We start from the raw sequence: 18589 nt of genomic DNA on the forward strand, positions 1-18589 counted from the left end.
TGGCTGAAATATATTTGGAGTTTTTTTACACACTTTATTTTGTTACTACATGACTCCATATGTGTTATTTCATAGTTTTTATGTCTTCACTATTATTCTACAATGTAGAATACCACATAGGTAATAATATAGTAACCAAAAAAAGTGTTAAACACATTAAAATGTATTTTATATTTAAAATTCTTCAAAATAGCCACCCTTTGCCTTGATGACAACTTTGCACTCTCTTGGCTTCTCTCAACCAACTTCATGAGGTAGTCACCTGGAATGCATTACGATGAACCTTTCTAGTGCAGGGGTTCCGCTAGCGGAAGTGCAACCTCATCCATATCTCAATGTGTACTCAGTTGGCCAAGCTTTGAAAAACTACAAACCTCAGATGTCCCACTTCCGGGATTTTTCTCAGGTTTGTGCCTGCCATATGTGTTCTGTTATACTCACAGACATCATTCAAACAGTTTTAGAAACTTCAGAGTATTTTCTATCCAATAATAATATTCATATATTAGCAGGAGTAGGAGTAGGAGTAGGAGCCAGTTCACTCTGGGCATGCAAATTTCTTTTTAACTTCCTTAGCTTTCATGTTCAAAAATGTCCAATCTCCTCAAACAATAGCATGGTATTATTTCACTGTAATAGCTACTGTAAATTGAACAGTGCAGCTAGATTAACAAGAATTTAAGCTTTCTGACAATATCAGATAAGTCTATGTCTTGGGAAATTTTCTTGTTACTTACAACCTCATGCTAATCGCATTAGCCTACGTTAGCTCAACTGTCCGGTGGAAGGGACACACCGATTCCAAAGAAGTTTCCTGAATGCGTTTGAGCCAATCAGTTGTGTTCTGACAAGTTAGCGGGTGTATACAAAAGATAGCCCTATTTGGTAAAAGACCAAGTCCATATTATGGCAAGAACAGCTCAGGTTTTAAATGTTTTTTATTTATTTAACCTTTATTTAACTAGGTGTTATGCAGGTGAATGAGGACCCAAAAGCGACTTGGCGAGTCTTTAATCCAGTAAAGTAAATATACAATCATAAAGCACAATTCCACTCGTAATGACGAGAACAGACTGGAGACTCGATCATGAACTGCAGGTTGCCTCGGGAAGGCACTTGAACGTAGCAGACTCAGACACCTGCTCACCACGCAGCATCTGAGGGAAACACGACACGACAGGGCGAGACACAGCACGGTGAACAATAGACAAGGATCCGACAGGGCAGAAACGGAAAACAAGGGGAGAAATAGGGACTCTAATCAGGGAAAAAGATAGGGAACAGGTGTGGGAAGACTAAATGATTGATTAGGGGAATAGGAACAGCTGGGAGCAGGAACGGAACGATAGAGAGAAGAGAGAGAGGAAGGGAGAGAGAAAAAGGGGAACGAACCTAAAAAGACCAGCAGGGGAAAACGAACAGAGGGAAAAGCAAAATGACAAGACAATATAAGACAAAACATGACAGTACCCCCCACTCACCGAGCGCCTCCTGGCGCACTCGAGGAGGAATCCTGGCGGCAACGGAGGAAATCATCAATAAGTGAACGGTCCAGCACGTCCCGAGACGGAACCCAACTCCTCTCCTCAGGACCGTAACCCTCCCAATCCACTAAGTATTGGTGACCCCGTCCCTGAGAACGCATGTCCATGATCCTACGTACCTTGTAAATAGGTGCGCTCTCGACAAGGACGGGAGGGGGGGAGGGAAGACGAACGGGGGTGCGAAGAAAGGGCTTGACACAGGAGACATGGAAGACAGGATGGACGCGACGAAGATGTCGCGGAAGAAGCAGTCGCACAGCGACAGGATTGACGACCTGGGAGACACGGAACGGACCAATGAACCGCGGAGTCAACTTACGAGAAGCTGTCGTAAGGCGAAGGTTGCGAGTGGAAAGCCACACTCTCTGGCCGCAACAACACCTTGGACTCTTAATCCTACGTTTATTGGCGGCTCTCACAGTCTGTGCCCTGTAACGGCAAAGTGCAGACCTCACCCTCCTCCAGGTGTGCTCACAACGTTGGACAAACGCTTGAGCGGAGGGAACGCTGGACTCGGCAAGCTGGGATGAGAACAGAGGAGGCTGGTAACCCAGACTACTCTGAAACGGAGATAACCCGGTAGCAGACGAAGGAAGCGAGTTGTGAGCGTATTCTGCCCAGGGGAGCTGTTCTGCCCAAGACGCAGGGTTTCTGAAAGAAAGGCTGCGTAGTATGCGACCAATCGTCTGATTGGCCCTCTCTGCTTGACCGTTAGACTGGGGATGAAACCCGGAAGAGAGACTGACGGACGCACCAATCAAACGACAGAACTCCCTCCAAAACTGTGACGTGAATTGCGGGCCTCTGTCTGAAACGGCGTCTAACGGGAGGCCATGAATTCTGAACACATTCTCGATGATGATTTGTGCCGTCTCCTTAGCGGAAGGAAGTTTAGCGAGGGGAATGAAATGTGCCGCCTTAGAGAACCTATCGACAACCGTAAGAATCACAGTCTTCCCCGCAGACAAAGGCAGACCGGTAATGAAGTCTAGGGCGATGTGAGACCATGGTCGAGAAGGAATGGGGAGCGGTCTGAGACGACCGGCAGGAGGAGAGTTACCTGACTTAGTCTGCGCGCAGTCCGAACAAGCAGCCACGAAACGGCGCGTGTCACGCTCCTGAGTCGGCCACCAAAAGCGCTGGCGAATAGAAGCAAGAGTGCCTCGAACACCGGGATGACCAGCTAACTTGGCAGAGTGAGCCCACTGAAGAACAGCCAGACGAGTGGAAACAGGAACGAAAAGAAGGTTACTAGGACAAGCGCGCGGCGACGCAGTGTGCGTGAGTGCTTGCTTAACCTGTCTTTCAATTCCCCAGACTGTCAACCCGACAACACGCCCATAAGGAAGAATCCCCTCGGGATCAGTAGAAGCCACAGAAGAACTAAAAAGACGGGATAAGGCATCAGGCTTGGTGTTCTTGCTACCCGGACGGTAAGAAATCACAAACTCGAAACGAGCGAAAAACAACGCCCAACGAGCTTGACGAGCATTAAGTCGTTTGGCAGAACGGATGTACTCAAGGTTCTTATGGTCTGTCCAAACGACAAAAGGAACGGTCGCCCCCCAACCACTGTCGCCATTCGCCTAGGGCTAAGCGGATGGCGAGCAGTTCGCGGTTACCCACATCATAGTTGCGTTCAGATGGCGACAGGCGATGAGAAAAATAAGCGCAAGGATGAACCTTATCGTCAGACTAGAAGCGCTGGGATAGAATGGCTCCCACGCCTACCTCTGAAGCGTCAACCTCGACAATGAATTGTCTAGTGACGTCAGGAGTAACGAGGATAGGAGCGGACGTAAAACTTTCTTTTAGAAGATCAAAAGCTCCCTGGGCGGAACCGGACCACTTAAAACACGTCTTGACAGAAGTAAGAGCTGTGAGAGGGGCAGCAACTTGACCGAAATTACGAATGAAACGCCGATAGAAATTAGCGAAACCTAGAAAGCGCTGCAACTCGACACGTGACCTTGGAACGGGCCACTCACTGACAGCTTGGACTTTAGCGGAATCCATCTGAATGCCTTCAGCGGAAATAACGGAACCGAGAAAAGTAACGGAGGAGACATGAAAAGAGCACTTCTCAGCCTTCACGTAGAGACAATTCTCTAAAAGGCGCTGGAGAACACGTCGAACGTGCTGAACATGAATCTCGAGTGACGGTGAAAAAATCAGGATATCGTCAAGGTAGACAAAAACAAAGATGTTCAGCATGTCTCTCAGAACATCATTAACTAATGCCTGAAAAACAGCTGGCGCATTGGCGAGACCAAACGGCAGAACCCGGTACTCAAAATGCCCTAACGGAGTGTTAAACGCCGTTTTCCACTCGTCCCCCTCTCTGATGCGCACGAGATGGTAAGCGTTACGAAGGTCCAACTTAGTAAAGCACCTGGCTCCCTGCAGAATCTCGAAGGCTGATGACATAAGGGGAAGCGGATAACGATTCTTAACCGTTATGTCATTCAGCCCTCGATAATCCACGCAGGGGCGCAGAGTACCGTCCTTTTTCTTAACAAAAAAAACCCCCGCCCCGGCCGGAGAGGAAGAAGGCACTATGGTACCGGCGTCAAGAGACACAGACAAATAATCCTCGAGAGCCTTACGTTCGGGAGCCGACAGAGAGTATAGTCTACCCCGAGGAGGAGTGGTCCCGGAAGGAGATCAATACTACAATCATACGACCGGTGAGGAGGAAGGGAGTTGGCTCGGGACCGACTGAAGACCGTGCGCAGATCATGATATTCCTCCGGCACTCCTGTCAAATCGCCAGGTTCCTCCTGAGAAGTGGGGACAGAAGAAATGGGAGGGATGGCAGACATTAAACACTTCACATGACAAGAAACGTTCCAGGATAGGATAGAATTACTAGACCAATTAATAGAAGGATTATGACATACTAGCCAGGGATGACCCAAAACAACAGGTGTAAAAGGTGAACGAAAAATCAAAAAAGAAATAGTCTCACTGTGGTTACCAGATACTGTGAGGGTTAAAGGTAGTGTCTCAAATCTGATACTGGGAAGATGACTACCATCTAAGGCGAACATGGGCGTAGGCTTGTCTAACTGTCTGAAAGGAATGTCATGTTTCCGAGCCCATGCTTCGTCCATGAAACAACCCTCAGCCCCAGAGTCTATCAAGGCACTGCATGTAGCACCCGAACCGGTCCAGCGTAGATGGACCGACATAGTAGTACAGGATCTAGATGGAGAGACCTGAGTAGTAGCGCTCACCAGTAGCCCTCCACTTACTGATGAGCTCTGGCCTTTTACTGGACATGAATTGACAAAATGTCCATCAAATCCGCAATAGAGGCACAGGCGGTTGGTGATCCTCCGTTCCCTCTCCTTAGTTGAGATGCGAATACCTCCCAGCTGCATGGGCTCAGTCTCTGAGCCAGAGGAGGGAGATGGTTGCGATGCGGAGCAGGGAAACACCGTTGACGCGAGCTCTCTACCACGAGCCTGGTGACGAAGATCTACCCGTCGTTCTATGCGGATGGCGAGAGCAATCAAAGAGTCCACACTTGAAGGAACCTCCCGGGAGAGAATCTCATCTTTAACCACTGCATGGAGTCCCTCCAGAAAATGAGCGAGCAGCGCCGGCTCGTTCCACTCACTAGAGGCAGCAAGAGTGCGAAACTCAATAGAGTAATCCGTTATGGATCGATCACCTTGGCATAGGGAAGCCAGGGCCCTAGAAGCCTCCCTACCAAAAACTGAACGGTCAAAAACCCGAATCATCTCCTCTTTAAAGTTCTGGTAATTGTTAGAGCAATCAGCCCTTGCCTCCCAGATAGCTGTGCCCCACTCTCGAGCCCGGCCAGTAAGGAGTGAAATGACGTAAGCAACCCGAGCTCTCTCTCTAGAGTATGTGTTGGGTTGGAGAGAGAACACAATATCACACTGGGTGAGAAAGGAGCGGCACTCCGTGGGCTGCCCGGAGTAGCAAGGTGGGTTATTAACCCTAGGTTCCGGAGGCTCGGCAGGCCAGGAAGTAACAGGTGGCACGAGACGAAGACTCTGGAACTGTCCAGAGAGGTCGGAAACCTGAGCGGCCAGGTTCTCCACGGCATGGCGAGCAGCAGACAATTCCTGCTCGTGTCTGCCGAGCATGGCTCCTTGGATCTCGACGGCAGTGTTACGAGCGTCTGTAGTCGCTGGGTCCATTCTTTGGTCGGATCCTTCTGTTATGCAGGTGAATGAGGACCCAAAAGCGACTTGGCGAAAACAGAGTCTTTAATCCAGTAAAGTAAATATACAATCATAAAGCACAATTCCACTCGTAATGACGAGAACAGACTGGAGACTCGATCATGAACTGCAGGTTGCCTCGGGAAGGCACTTGAACGTAGCAGACTCAGACACCTGCTCACCACGCAGCATCTGAGGGAAACACGACACGACAGGGCGAGACACAGCACGGTGAACAATAGACAAGGATCCGACAGGGCAGAAACGGAAAACAAGGGGAGAAATAGGGACTCTAATCAGGGAAAAAGATAGGGAACAGGTGTGGGAAGACTAAATGATTGATTAGGGGAATAGGAACAGCTGGGAGCAGGAACGGAACGATAGAGAGAAGAGAGAGAGGAAGGGAGAGAGAAAAAGGGGAACGAACCTAAAAAGACCAGCAGGGGGAAAACGAACAGAGGGAAAAGCAAAATGACAAGACAATATAAGACAAAACATGACACTAGGTAAGTCATTTAAGAACAAATGCTTATTTACCAGATGGCCTACATCGGTCAAACCCGGACGACGCTGGGCCAATTGTGCACCACCCGATGGGACTCCCAATCACGGCCACAAAGAGAACAACAGTCCATCGTTACTTTAAGACATGGTCAGTCAGTGCGGAAAATGTCAAGACCTTTGAAAGTTTCTTCAAGTGCGGTCGCAAAAACCATCAAGCGCTATGATGAAACTGGCTCTCATGAGGACAGACACAGGAAAGGAAGACCCAGAGTTACGTCTGCTGCAGAGGACGTTCAATAGAGTTAAATGCTTCACAGAGTTCAAGTGACACACATCACCATATCAACTGTTCAGAGGAGACTACGTGAATCAGGACTTCATGTTCAATTCCTGCAAAGAAAATAAATCACTACTAATGGACAACAATAATAAGAAGAGACTTGGCTTGGGCCAAGAATAAGGCTGTAAAAGTAACAAAATGTGAAAAAAGTCAAAGGGTCTGAATACATTCCAAATGCACTGTGTAGAAATATAAAATAAAATAAATATAGAGTAAAATATATATAACTACCCGCGGGCTGGATTGGACACTCATGCTCTAGATCAAGCTGTCTCATATGCCCTCTTCCTGTCCAGCACAGAACGTTTGGGGCTAGAAACAGGAAACGACAACAGCCCTTGCCTGAAAAACATGTTCATCCAATTACCTTCAGTTATACTTTTTTGTTGTTGTTTTGAAATCATTTCATTATTTGAATAGTATCATTAATTTTTGTCGGATATTGGAAATACATGTGTTTTTAAAGTTACGTTTTTAACCTGAGCAATGCTGTGCGAGGGAAAGGCTGAAGCTCTATTGCTACAGCTGTGGAGGTTCCGTGCCGGTGAAATGGGAGCGAGTAGATGGAGGCAGAGAGAGAGATGCTACTCGGCTACAGCCAAGACTACCTAACTTGTAGCAGCCACGTTATTAATCCCACCGTACCTTCTCCGCTATGCAATCTGGTTTCCGAGCCGTTCACGGGTGCACCTCAGCCACACTCAAGGTACTAAACGACATCATAACCGCCATCGATAAAAGACAGTACTGTGCAGCCGTCTTCATCGACCTTGCCAAGGCTTTCGACTCTGTCAATCACCATATTCTTATCGGCAGTCTCAGTAGCCTCGGTTTTTCGGATTACTGCCTTGCCTGGTTCACCAATTACTTTGCAGACAGAGTTCAGTGTGTCAAATCGGAGGGCATGTTGTCCGGTCCTCTGGCAGTCTCTATGGGGGTGCCACAGGGTTCAATTCTCGGGCCGACTCTTTTCTCTGTATATATCAATGATGTTGCTCTTGCTGCGGGCGATTCCCTGATCCACCTCTACGCAGACGACACCATTGTATACACTTTCGGCCCGTCATTGGACACTGTGCTATCTAACCTCCAATCGAGCTTCAATGCCATACAACACTCCTTCCGTGGCCTCCAACTGCTCTTTAACGCTAGTAAAACCAAATGCATGCTTTTCAACCGATCGCTGCCTGCACCCGCATGCCCGACTAGCATCACCACACTGGATGGTTCCGACCTTGAATATGTGGACACCTATAAGTACCTAGGTGTCTGGCTAGACTGCAAACTCTCCTTCCAGACCCATATCAAACATCTCCAATCGAAAATCAAATCAAGAATCTGCTTTCTATTCCGCAACAAAGCCTCCTTCACTCACGCTGCCAAGCTTACCCTAGTAAAACTGACTATCCTACCGATCCTCGACTTCGGCGACGTCATCTACAAAATTGCTTCCAACACTCTACTCAGCAAACTGGATGCAGTTTATCACAGTGCCATCCTTTTTGTCACTAAAGCACCTTATACTACCCACCACTGCGACTTGTATGCTCTAGTCGGCTGGCCCTCGCTACATATTCGTCGCCAGACCCACTGGCTTCAGGTCATCTACAAGGCCATGCTAGGCAAAGCTCCGCCTTATCTCAGCTCACTGGTCACGATGGCAACACCCATCCGTAGCACGCGCTCCAGCAGGTGTATCTCATTGATCATCCCTAAAGCCAACACCTCATTCAGCCGCCTTTCGTATTTTGAATTGCAAAAATCGCTGAAGTTGGAGACTTTTATCTCCCTCACCAACTTCAAACATCAGCTAGCTGAGCAGCTAACCGATCGCTGCAGCTGTACATAATCTATTGGTAAATAGCACAACCATTTTCACCTACCTCATCCCCACAGTTTTTATTTATTTACTTTTCTGCTCTTTTGCACACCAATATCTCTACCTGTTATGCAGGTGAATGAGGACCCAAAAGCGACTTGGCGAAAACAGAGTATTTAATCCAGTAAAGTTACTTTACAAACAAAAGGCATAATACTACTCGTAATGACGAGAACAGACAGGAGACTTGATCAAGAACTGCAGGTTGCCTCGGGAAGGCACTTGAACGTAGCAGACTCAGACACCTGCTCACCACGCAGCATCTGAGGGAAACACGACACGACAGGGCAATACATAGACACAGCACGGTGAACAATAAATAAGGATCCGACAGGACAGGAACGGAAAACAAGGGAAGAAATAGGGACTCTAATCAGGGGAAAAGATAAGGAACAGGTGTGGGAAGACTAAATGATGATTAGGGGAATAGGAACAGCTGGGAGCAGGAACGGAACGATAGAGAGAGGAGAGAGAGGGAGGGGGAGAGAGAGGGATAGAAAAAGGGAACGAACCTAATAAGACCAGCAGGGGGAAACGAACAGAAGGGAAAGCATAATGACAAGACAATCTAAGACAAAACATGACAGTACCCCCCCCACTCACCGAGCGCCTCCTGGCGCACTCGAGGAGGAATCCTGGCGGCAACGGAGGAAATCATCAATAAGTGAACGGTCCAGCACGTCCCGAGACGGAACCCAACTCCTCTCCTCAGGACCGTAACCCTCCCAATCCACTAAGTATTGGTGACCCCGTCCCCGAGAACGCATGTCCATGATCTTACGTACCTTGTAAATAGGTGCGCTCTCGACAAGGACGGGAGGGGGGAGGGAAGACGAACGGGGGTGCGAAGAAAGGGCTTGACACAGGAGACATGGAAGACAGGATGGACGCGACGAAGATGTCGCGGAAGAAGCAGTCGCACAGCGACAGGATTGACGACCTGGGAGACACGGAACGGACCAATGAACCGCGGAGTCAACTTACGAGAAGCTGTCGTAAGAGGAAGGTTGCGAGTGGAAAGCCACACTCTCTGGCCGCAACAATACCTTGGACTCTTAATCCTGCGTTTATTGGCGGCTCTCACAGTCTGTGCTCTGTAACGGCAAAGTGCAGACCTCACCCTCCTCCAGGTGCGCTCACAACGTTGGACAAACGCTTGAGCGGAGGGAACGCTGGACTCGGCAAGCTGGGATGAGAACAGAGGAGGCTGGTAACCCAGACTACTCTGAAACGGAGATAACCCGGTAGCAGACGAAGGAAGCGAGTTGTGAGCGTATTCTGCCCAGGGAAGCTGTTCTGCCCAAGACGCAGGGTTTCTGAAAGAAAGGCTGCGTAGTATGCGACCAATCGTCTGATTGGCCCTCTCTGCTTGACCGTTAGACTGGGGATGAAACCCGGAAGAGAGACTGACGGACGCACCAATCAAACGACAGAACTCCCTCCAAAACTGTGACGTGAATTGCGGGCCTCTGTCTGAAACGGCGTCTAACGGGAGGCCATGAATTCTGAACACATTCTCGATGATGATTTGTGCCGTCTCCTTAGCGGAAGGAAGTTTAGCGAGGGGAATGAAATGTGCCGCCTTAGAGAACCTATCGACAACCGTAAGAATCACAGTCTTCCCCGCAGACAAAGGCAGACCGGTAATGAAGTCTAGGGCGATGTGAGACCATGGTCGAGAAGGAATGGGGAGCGGTCTGAGACGACCGGCAGGAGGAGAGTTACCCGACTTAGTCTGCGCGCAGTCCGAACAAGCAGCCACGAAACGGCGCGTGTCACGCTCCTGAGTCGGCCACCAAAAGCGCTGGCGAATAGACGCAAGAGTGCCTCGAACACCGGGATGACCAGCTAACTTGGCAGAGTGAGCCCACTGAAGAACAGCCAGACGAGTGGAAACAGGAACGAAAAGGAGGTTACTAGGACAAGCGCGCGGCGACGCAGTGTGCGTGAGTGCTTGCTTAACCTGTCTTTCAATTCCCCAGACTGTCAACCCGACAACACGCCCATAAGGAAGAATCCCCTCGGGATCAGTAGAAGCCACAGAAGAACTAAACAGACGGGATAAGGCATCAGGCTTGGTGTTCTTGCTACCCGGACGGTAAGAAATCACAAACTCGAAACGAGCGAAAAACAACGCCCAACGAGCTTGACGGGCATTAAGTCGTTTGGCAGAACGGATGTACTCAAGGTTCTTATGGTCTGTCCAAACGACAAAAGGAACGGTCGCCCCCTCCAACCACTGTCGCCATTCGCCTAGGGCTAAGCGGATGGCGAGCTGTTCACGGTTACCCACATCATAGTTGCGCTCAGATGGCGACAGGCGATGAGAAAAATAAGCGCAAGGATGAACCTTATCGTCAGACTGGAAGCGCTGGGATAGAATGGCTCCCACGCCTACCTCTGAAGCGTCAACCTCGACAATGAATTGTCTAGTGACGTCAGGAGTAACGAGGATAGGAGCGGACGTAAAACGTTCTTTTAGAAGATCAAAAGCTCCCTGGGCGGAACCGGACCACTTAAAACACGTCTTGACAGAAGTAAGAGCTGTGAGAGGGGCAGCAACTTGACCGAAATTACGAATGAAACGCCGATAGAAATTAGCGAAACCTAAAAAGCGCTGCAACTCGACACGTGACCTTGGAATGGGCCAATCACTGACAGCTTGGACCTTAGCGGAATCCATCTGAATGCCTTCAGCGGAAATAACGGAACCGAGAAAAGTAACGGAGGAGACATGAAAAGAGCACTTCTCAGCCTTAACGTAGAGACAATTCTCTAAAAGGCGCTGTAGAACACGTCGAACGTGCTGAACATGAATCTCGAGTGACGGTGAAAAAATCAGGATATCGTCAAGATAGACAAAAACAAAGATGTTCAGCATGTCTCTCAGAACATCATTAACTAATGCCTGAAAAACAGCTGGCGCATTGGCGAGACCAAACGGCAGAACCCGGTACTCAAAATGCCCTAACGGAGTGTTAAACGCCGTTTTCCACTCGTCCCCCTCTCTGATGCGCACGAGATGGTAAGCGTTACGAAGGTCCAACTTAGTAAAGCACCTGGCTCCCTGCAGAATCTCGAAGGCTGATGACATAAGGGGAAGCGGATAACGATTCTTAACCGTTATGTCATTCAGCCCTCGATAATCCACGCAGGGGCGCAGAGTACCGTCCTTCTTCTTAACAAAAAAGAACCCCGCCCCGGCCGGAGAGGAAGAAGGCACTATGGTACCGGCGTCAAGAGACACAGATAAATAATCCTCGAGAGCCTTACGTTCGGGAGCCGACAGAGAGTATAGTCTACCCCGAGGAGGAGTGGTCCCCGGAAGGAGATCAATACTACAATCATACGACCGGTGAGGAGGAAGGGAGTTGGCTCGGGACCGACTGAAGACCGTGCGCAGATCATGATATTCCTCCGGCACTCCTGTCAAATCGCCAGGTTCCTCCTGAGAAGTGGGGACAGAAGAAATGGGAGGGATGGCAGACATTAAACACTTCACATGACAAGAAACGTTCCAGGATAGGATAGAATTACTAGACCAATTAATAGAAGGATTATGACATACTAGCCAGGGATGACCCAAAACAACAGGTGTAAAAGGTGAACGAAAAATCAAAAAAGAAATAGTCTCACTGTGGTTACCAGATACTGTGAGAGTTAAAGGTAGTGTCTCAAATCTGATACTGGGAAGATGACTACCATCTAAGGCAAACATGGGCGTAGGCTTGTCTAACTGTCTGAAAGGAATGTCATGTTTCCGAGCCCATGCTTCGTCCATGAAACAACCCTCAGCCCCAGAGTCAATCAAGGCACTGCATGTAGCACCCGAACCGGTCCAGCGTAGATGGACCGACATAGTAGTACAGGATCTAGATGAAGAGTCCTGAGTAGTAGCGCTCACCAGTAGCCCTCCGCTTACTGATGAGCTCTGGCCTTTTACTGGACATGAATTGACAAAATGTCCATCAAATCCGCAATAGAGGCACAGGCGGTTGGTGATCCTCCGTTCCCTCTCCTTGGTCGAGATGCGAATACCTCCCAGCTGCATGGGCTCAGTCTCTGAGCCAGAGGAGGGAGATGGTTGCGATGCGGAGCAGGGAAACACCGTTGACGCGAGCTCTCTTCCACGAGCTTGGTGACGAAGATCTACCCGTAGTTCTATGCGGATGGCGAGAGCAATCAAAGAGTCCACACTGGAAGGAACCTCCCGAGAGAGAATCTCATCTTTGACCACTGCGTGGAGTCCCTCCAGAAAACGAGCGAGCAGCGCCGGCTCGTTCCAGTCACTAGAGGCAGCAAGAGTGCGAAACTCTATAGAGTAATCCGTTATGGATCGATCACCTTGGCATAGGGAAGCCAGGGCCCTAGAAGCCTCCCTACCAAAAACTGAACGGTCAAAAACCCGAATCATCTCCTCTTTAAAGTTCTGGTAATTGTTAGAACAATCAGCCCTTGCCTCCCAGATAGCTGTGCCCCACTCTCGAGCCCGGCCAGTAAGGAGTGAAATGACGTAAGCAACCCGAGCTCTCTCGCTAGAGTATGTGTTGGGTTGGAGAGAGAACACAATATCACACTGGGTGAGAAAGGAGCGGCACTCCGTGGGCTGCCCGGAGTAGCAAGGTGGGTTATTAACCCTAGGTTCCGGAGGCTCGGCAGGCCAGGAAGTAACAGGTGGCACGAGACGAAGACTCTGGAACTGTCCAGAGAGGTCGGAAACCTGAGCGGCCAGGTTCTCCACGGCATGGCGAGCAGCAGACAATTCCTGCTCGTGTCTGCCGAGCATGGCTCCTTGGATCTCGACGGCAGTGTTACGAGCATCTGTAGTCGCTGGGTCCATTCCTTGGTCGGATCCTTCTGTTATGCAGGTGAATGAGGACCCAAAAGCGACTTGGCGAAAACAGAGTATTTAATCCAGTAAAGTTACTTTACAAACAAAAGGCATAATACTACTCGTAATGACGAGAACAGACAGGAGACTTGATCAAGAACTGCAGGTTGCCTCGGGAAGGCACTTGAACGTAGCAGACTCAGACACCTGCTCACCACGCAGCATCTGAGGGAAACACGACACGACAGGGCAATACATAGACACAGCACGGTGAACAATAAATAAGGATCCGACAGGACAGGAACGGAAAACAAGGGAAGAAATAGGGACTCTAATCAGGGGAAAAGATAAGGAACAGGTGTGGGAAGACTAAATGATGATTAGGGGAATAGGAACAGCTGGGAGCAGGAACGGAACGATAGAGAGAGGAGAGAGAGGGAGGGGGAGAGAGAGGGATAGAAAAAGGGAACGAACCTAATAAGACCAGCAGGGGGAAACGAACAGAAGGGAAAGCATAATGACAAGACAATCTAAGACAAAACATGACACTACCTGTACATGATCATCTGATCATTTATCACTCCAGTGTTAATCTGCAATATTGTAATTATTCGCCTACCTCCTCATGCCTTTTGCACACATTGTATATAGACTCCCCTTTTTTCTCTGTGTTATTGATTTGTTAATTGTTTAGTCCATGTGTAACTCTGTGTTGTCTGTTCACACTGCTATGCTTTATCTTGGCCAGGTCGCAGTTGCAAATGAGAACCTGTTCTCAACTAGCCTACCCGGTTAAATAAAGGTGAAAAAAACAAAAAACAAATGAATCATCCCATATAGCAGTGCCTGTCTTGACTGGAGTAGCCTAGATAAGCTAGCTAGCTAGCAATAATGAATACTCACACTAGTATTTGAATACTAACGTCCGATATTCTAATAAATAATTCTCAGTGTGTATTTCAGACATGTCACCAGTTTACCTCACTCATTGCAGGAGAACAAAGGAGAGTACAACTTCTCTGGCTGCCATCTTTGGTCTTTTGAGGAGGCGCATTGGGCAAATTGGAAACAGGCAGATTTTTTTTCCTGACACGACACAACTAGACCGTTCCCTCCCTCCATCTCTCTCCCTGGGGCATAGATGTGTATCACCCAGCTTCTTCCTATAAACGTCAGAGGCTTTAACCTCTCTTAACCCATGACAGTGACTCAATGATGGGTCCAACTGGCACTACCAGAATTCTCCTCCACCCATCCCTCCCTCCTTCCTCTCCCTCCTGATGCTGTGATTGTATCTGTAACACCGTGTGACCTGTATGTTGGAGTAGAGCGAGGCTGATTGTGTTCATAACAACAGTTGACCCCATGTCCTCTCTGTTAGCTCACTGACATGTTTTAAGACGAGAGGGAAAAGGAGGAAGATGGAGGGAGAGAGGAGATGAGCTGGATCCAGCAGAGCCCAGAAGGGGGCTGACAGCCAGTCGGACATACCCCTCCACGCCATCCACCCCTCCGTCCACCCTCCTCTCTCCCGCCCCTGGCTTGTCCCTTTGATTAGTCTCATCAACCTGAGTCTGTGGGCCTGGATGTCTGTCGGCTGCCGTGGTGTTTGTGTGGGCTGTGAGGGGGTGTGCTGCTGGACAGACAAACAGACAGAGACGGGGAGGGCAGCCTGGGTGGGTGGTAGTGTGATTAATCTAATAATGAGCCATAATTTCATATAGCAGCCTTCCTAATGGGGTTCTCATCCCAAATGGCATATAGTGCTCTCCTTTTGACCAGGTCCCAGTAGTGCACTATTGGAGGGAATAGGTTCTACAGTAGCAGCATCTGTGACTGCAGTCTGGCAGATATGGTCCTGTTGGCCATCATCATGACAGAGCACACAGGGATCCGTCACCCCAGTCTCACACATGGCATCAGTAATTAGCAAGTTCCATATCCCATCATCTCAGCTAATAGGGCATCGCCTTTGGATCTGGAGCTGAGCAGCCTGTGCTCTGTAAGAATTAAAGGATGCGTGAGATTATATTAATAATGTGTTATTGTTGTACATCGCTCCCTCCTCCTCCCTTCTTCCCAGTCTCTCCAGGGTGTTTTTAATCTTTATCCAGCTTCCTGTGGTGAGTTTAGAAAGTAATCATCTAACCAACCGTCTGTCTATTTCTCCTTATCTTTCTATTTTTCCTCATCACTCCATCTCACACTGTCTTTCTTTGTCTCTCTCTCTGTCTCTTTCTCTCCCTCTGGCTCACTCTCCCACCCACCCCTCTCCCCTTCCATCTCCCCCTCCCTCTCTCCTCCCTCCATCTCTCCATCAGAGCCCATGCGTGCGTTGCGAGGCCTCACAGCGACAGAGATTCAGCCTCGTCAACTAACTTTACAGTGGGAACCTCTGGGCTACAACCTGACGCGCTGCCATACCTACTCGGTCTCTCTCTGCTACCGCTACTCCACGCCTGCAGGGGGCAGCACAGGGAACAACGCCACAGTGAGGGAGTGTCTCTCTGTGGAGAGGAACCAATCACACTTCACCCTGAGGGACCTGCCACCGTTCCGATCCGTCCACGTCCGACTGGCTCTGGACAACCCAGAAGGCAAGAAGGAGAGCAGAGAGGTCACCTTTCAAACTGACGAGGACAGTAAGTGGACTCTATTACCCAACATGCATTGTAAAGTTATATTCTAGGGCAAGAAGATGAGCTGAGAGGTCACCTTCCAGACCGAGGAGGACAGTGAGTGAAGTTTATTACCTAGCATGCATTGTAATTGATAAGAAACCCAGAGTGTTGGACCCAGTAGTAGTCAATGCAGTGACCTACATAACCATGTATTGAGTAGTGGAATCGGATCCAATTTAAGTGGCAGGACCCAATTCATTGATTGTCATTTTTATAGTGGTTTGATAGATATAAAAAATACTGTTATTACTTTCTATATAATCAAGGTTGTATAACCGACTATACTTTCCTTGCTGAGTAGCTTGAAGTAGGCATATAAGTATTGTGGAATTGTGTGCTGGGTACACTATGATTTTGTGCTGGTACACTGGTACACTAAGTTATCCTGCCTCCAGTTATTAAATACAGTAAGAGGGCAAAAAAACACATATTGACTTGAAAAATAAGCAGGATCAGCATAACTAAATGGAAGATAAGCCTTTTAAATGAAAGCAGATTAAAAATTAATCAGTCAGTCAGAGTCATGGCCACCAGCGAAATGGTGAAATTATTTTGCTTGTTTTTTCTCTTAACATGTTCCTGTATACAACAGTGGATTAAGCACATTTTAATATACATTTCCCCTACATGAATTGAAGAAATAGGTCAGAGAAAATGTACAATGCAATGAAACGTTGCTCACAGCAGTTCTTGACCCATGAGAGAGAGGAGAAAGAGAGAGAGAGACAATGAAACATTGCTCACAGCAGTTCTTCACCCATGAGAGAGAGGAGAGAGAGAGAAAGACAGGGAGACAGAGAGAAAGAGAGAGCGAGCAAGGTTACAGTACAATATATTTTATGAGTATGAAATTGGCTGCGTTCGGAAACCTACAAATTGCAAGGTCCTCCCATGAGTTTGAGGACAATGTGCTCCTGCAATATAATGTAATATATTTCATAGTCATTTGAACAGCAGCACTTGGAGAGAGAGGGAGGGAGAGGGGGGGAGAGAGAGAGAGACTCTCTCCACTATCTTCCCCTTCCAGAGCTCTCTTTGGGCAAGAGAAAATAATGAAAAAGACTACAGGGAGACCTAATAAAATGACATCTGTTTTTTGGCACAAACACACACGTACTGATGCACAGATTCAACCCAGAGTTCATGAGTCCCAGACAACCACAAGCCATTATTCATCTCTAGGGCTTGTTGAACTTTCCCAACTCTGTCCCTGAACCTATCAACTGTGTCTCCAACACATGCATGGCCTGTTTTTACAGGCCTCTATTAGATCCATTGACTGATAGTCCCTAATCCCCATGTTAAAACAAGAGTCTCTGTCTCAAACAAAGTCTCAGACCCAGTTGGGTTTCTTGTTTGGATGCCGATTTCCCTGCTTGGCCCTGCCATTTACACTGCGGCCATTATGTTCCTCTCAGGTCTGTTGTGGAGAGAGAGAGAGGACAGAGCAGGTTTAATCTTATGGATACGTGGGACGGTAGTGTCCCACCTGGCCAACATCCAGTGAAATTGCAGAGTGTGAAATTCCAAAATACAAAATTTATATATTTAACATTCTTGAAAATATATGTGTTATACATCAAAATAAAGCTTAACTCTTTGTCAACCCAGCCAAGGTGCCAGATTACGAAAAGGCTTTACGGCGAAAGCAAACCATGCGATTATCTGAGGACAGTCCCCCGCACACAAATGCATGACAAATAATATTTCAACCAGGCAGTTGCGACACAAAAATCAGAAATAGCGATATATTATATGCCTTACCTTTCAATCAATAATCCACCGATGCCCTCCTTCAAAATGCATACAAAATGAATCTCAAACGTTACCAATAAACGTATCCAAACAACTCAATCAACGTTTATAATCAAACCTTAGGTACCCTAATATGCAAGTAAACGATACAATTTAAGACAGAGAATCGTTATTGTCTTTACCGGAGATAAATAACAAATAACGCGCTTTCCTCCACACGCTTGGAAACGCTACAGCCAAAATGGGAGCCACTTAGAAAAACTACAACTTCTCCCTCATTTAAAAAAAAACAGCCTGAAACTCTTTCTAAAGACTGTTGACATCTAGTGGAAGCCCTAGGAATTGCAACCAGGAGGATTCTGTCTTATTTGAATAGTGCCAGCAATTGAAATCAGTGTTATAATTTTTTTTTTTTTTGGGATGGTTTGTCCTCGGGGTTTTGCCTGCCATTTCAGTTCTGTTATACTCTCAGACATTATTTTAACAGTTGTAGAAACTTTAGAGTGTTTCTATCCAAATCTACGAATTATTTGCATATGCCTGAGTCGCACGCTTTTCATCCGGACGTCAAAATACTGCCCCCTGGCCCAAAGAGGTTAACTGTCAGCCACAAGGCAGTGCTCTAGACTTTACCCATCGGAGCCACAGCCTCAGAGCCAGACAGACAGCCAAACAATCAGAGGAGCTTGTTAGTTGAAGAAACCTGCATGAACTGTAGCAGCGACATCTTTCAATCAGACTCAGATGTACACACAAACACACATGCAATCTTCCACCCAGGCACATACTCCCCAAATCCTCTGGTCCTCAATTCGATTTGCCTGTCTAGGGTTGGAAACCAGATATCCGTAATCACTTC

General features: G+C 47.9%; 1 protein-coding gene across 14 annotated transcripts in view; it reads left to right on the plus strand.

Moving 5' to 3' along the window:
• The window catches only part of LOC124043374 (receptor-type tyrosine-protein phosphatase U-like), a 323408-nt gene that overhangs the window by 221666 nt on the left and 83153 nt on the right, over positions 1-18589 (plus strand). For all 14 annotated transcript variants that reach the window (XM_046361930.1, XM_046361939.1, XM_046361932.1 and 11 more), the window contains exon 9: positions 15616-15936. In XM_046361930.1, coding sequence (XP_046217886.1) covers positions 15616-15936 — 321 coding nt within the window. The remainder of the gene's footprint in view (positions 1-15615; positions 15937-18589) is intronic.

Source organism: Oncorhynchus gorbuscha, linkage group LG09, assembly GCF_021184085.1.
Source record: "Oncorhynchus gorbuscha isolate QuinsamMale2020 ecotype Even-year linkage group LG09, OgorEven_v1.0, whole genome shotgun sequence".
NCBI lineage: Eukaryota > Metazoa > Chordata > Actinopteri > Salmoniformes > Salmonidae > Oncorhynchus > Oncorhynchus gorbuscha.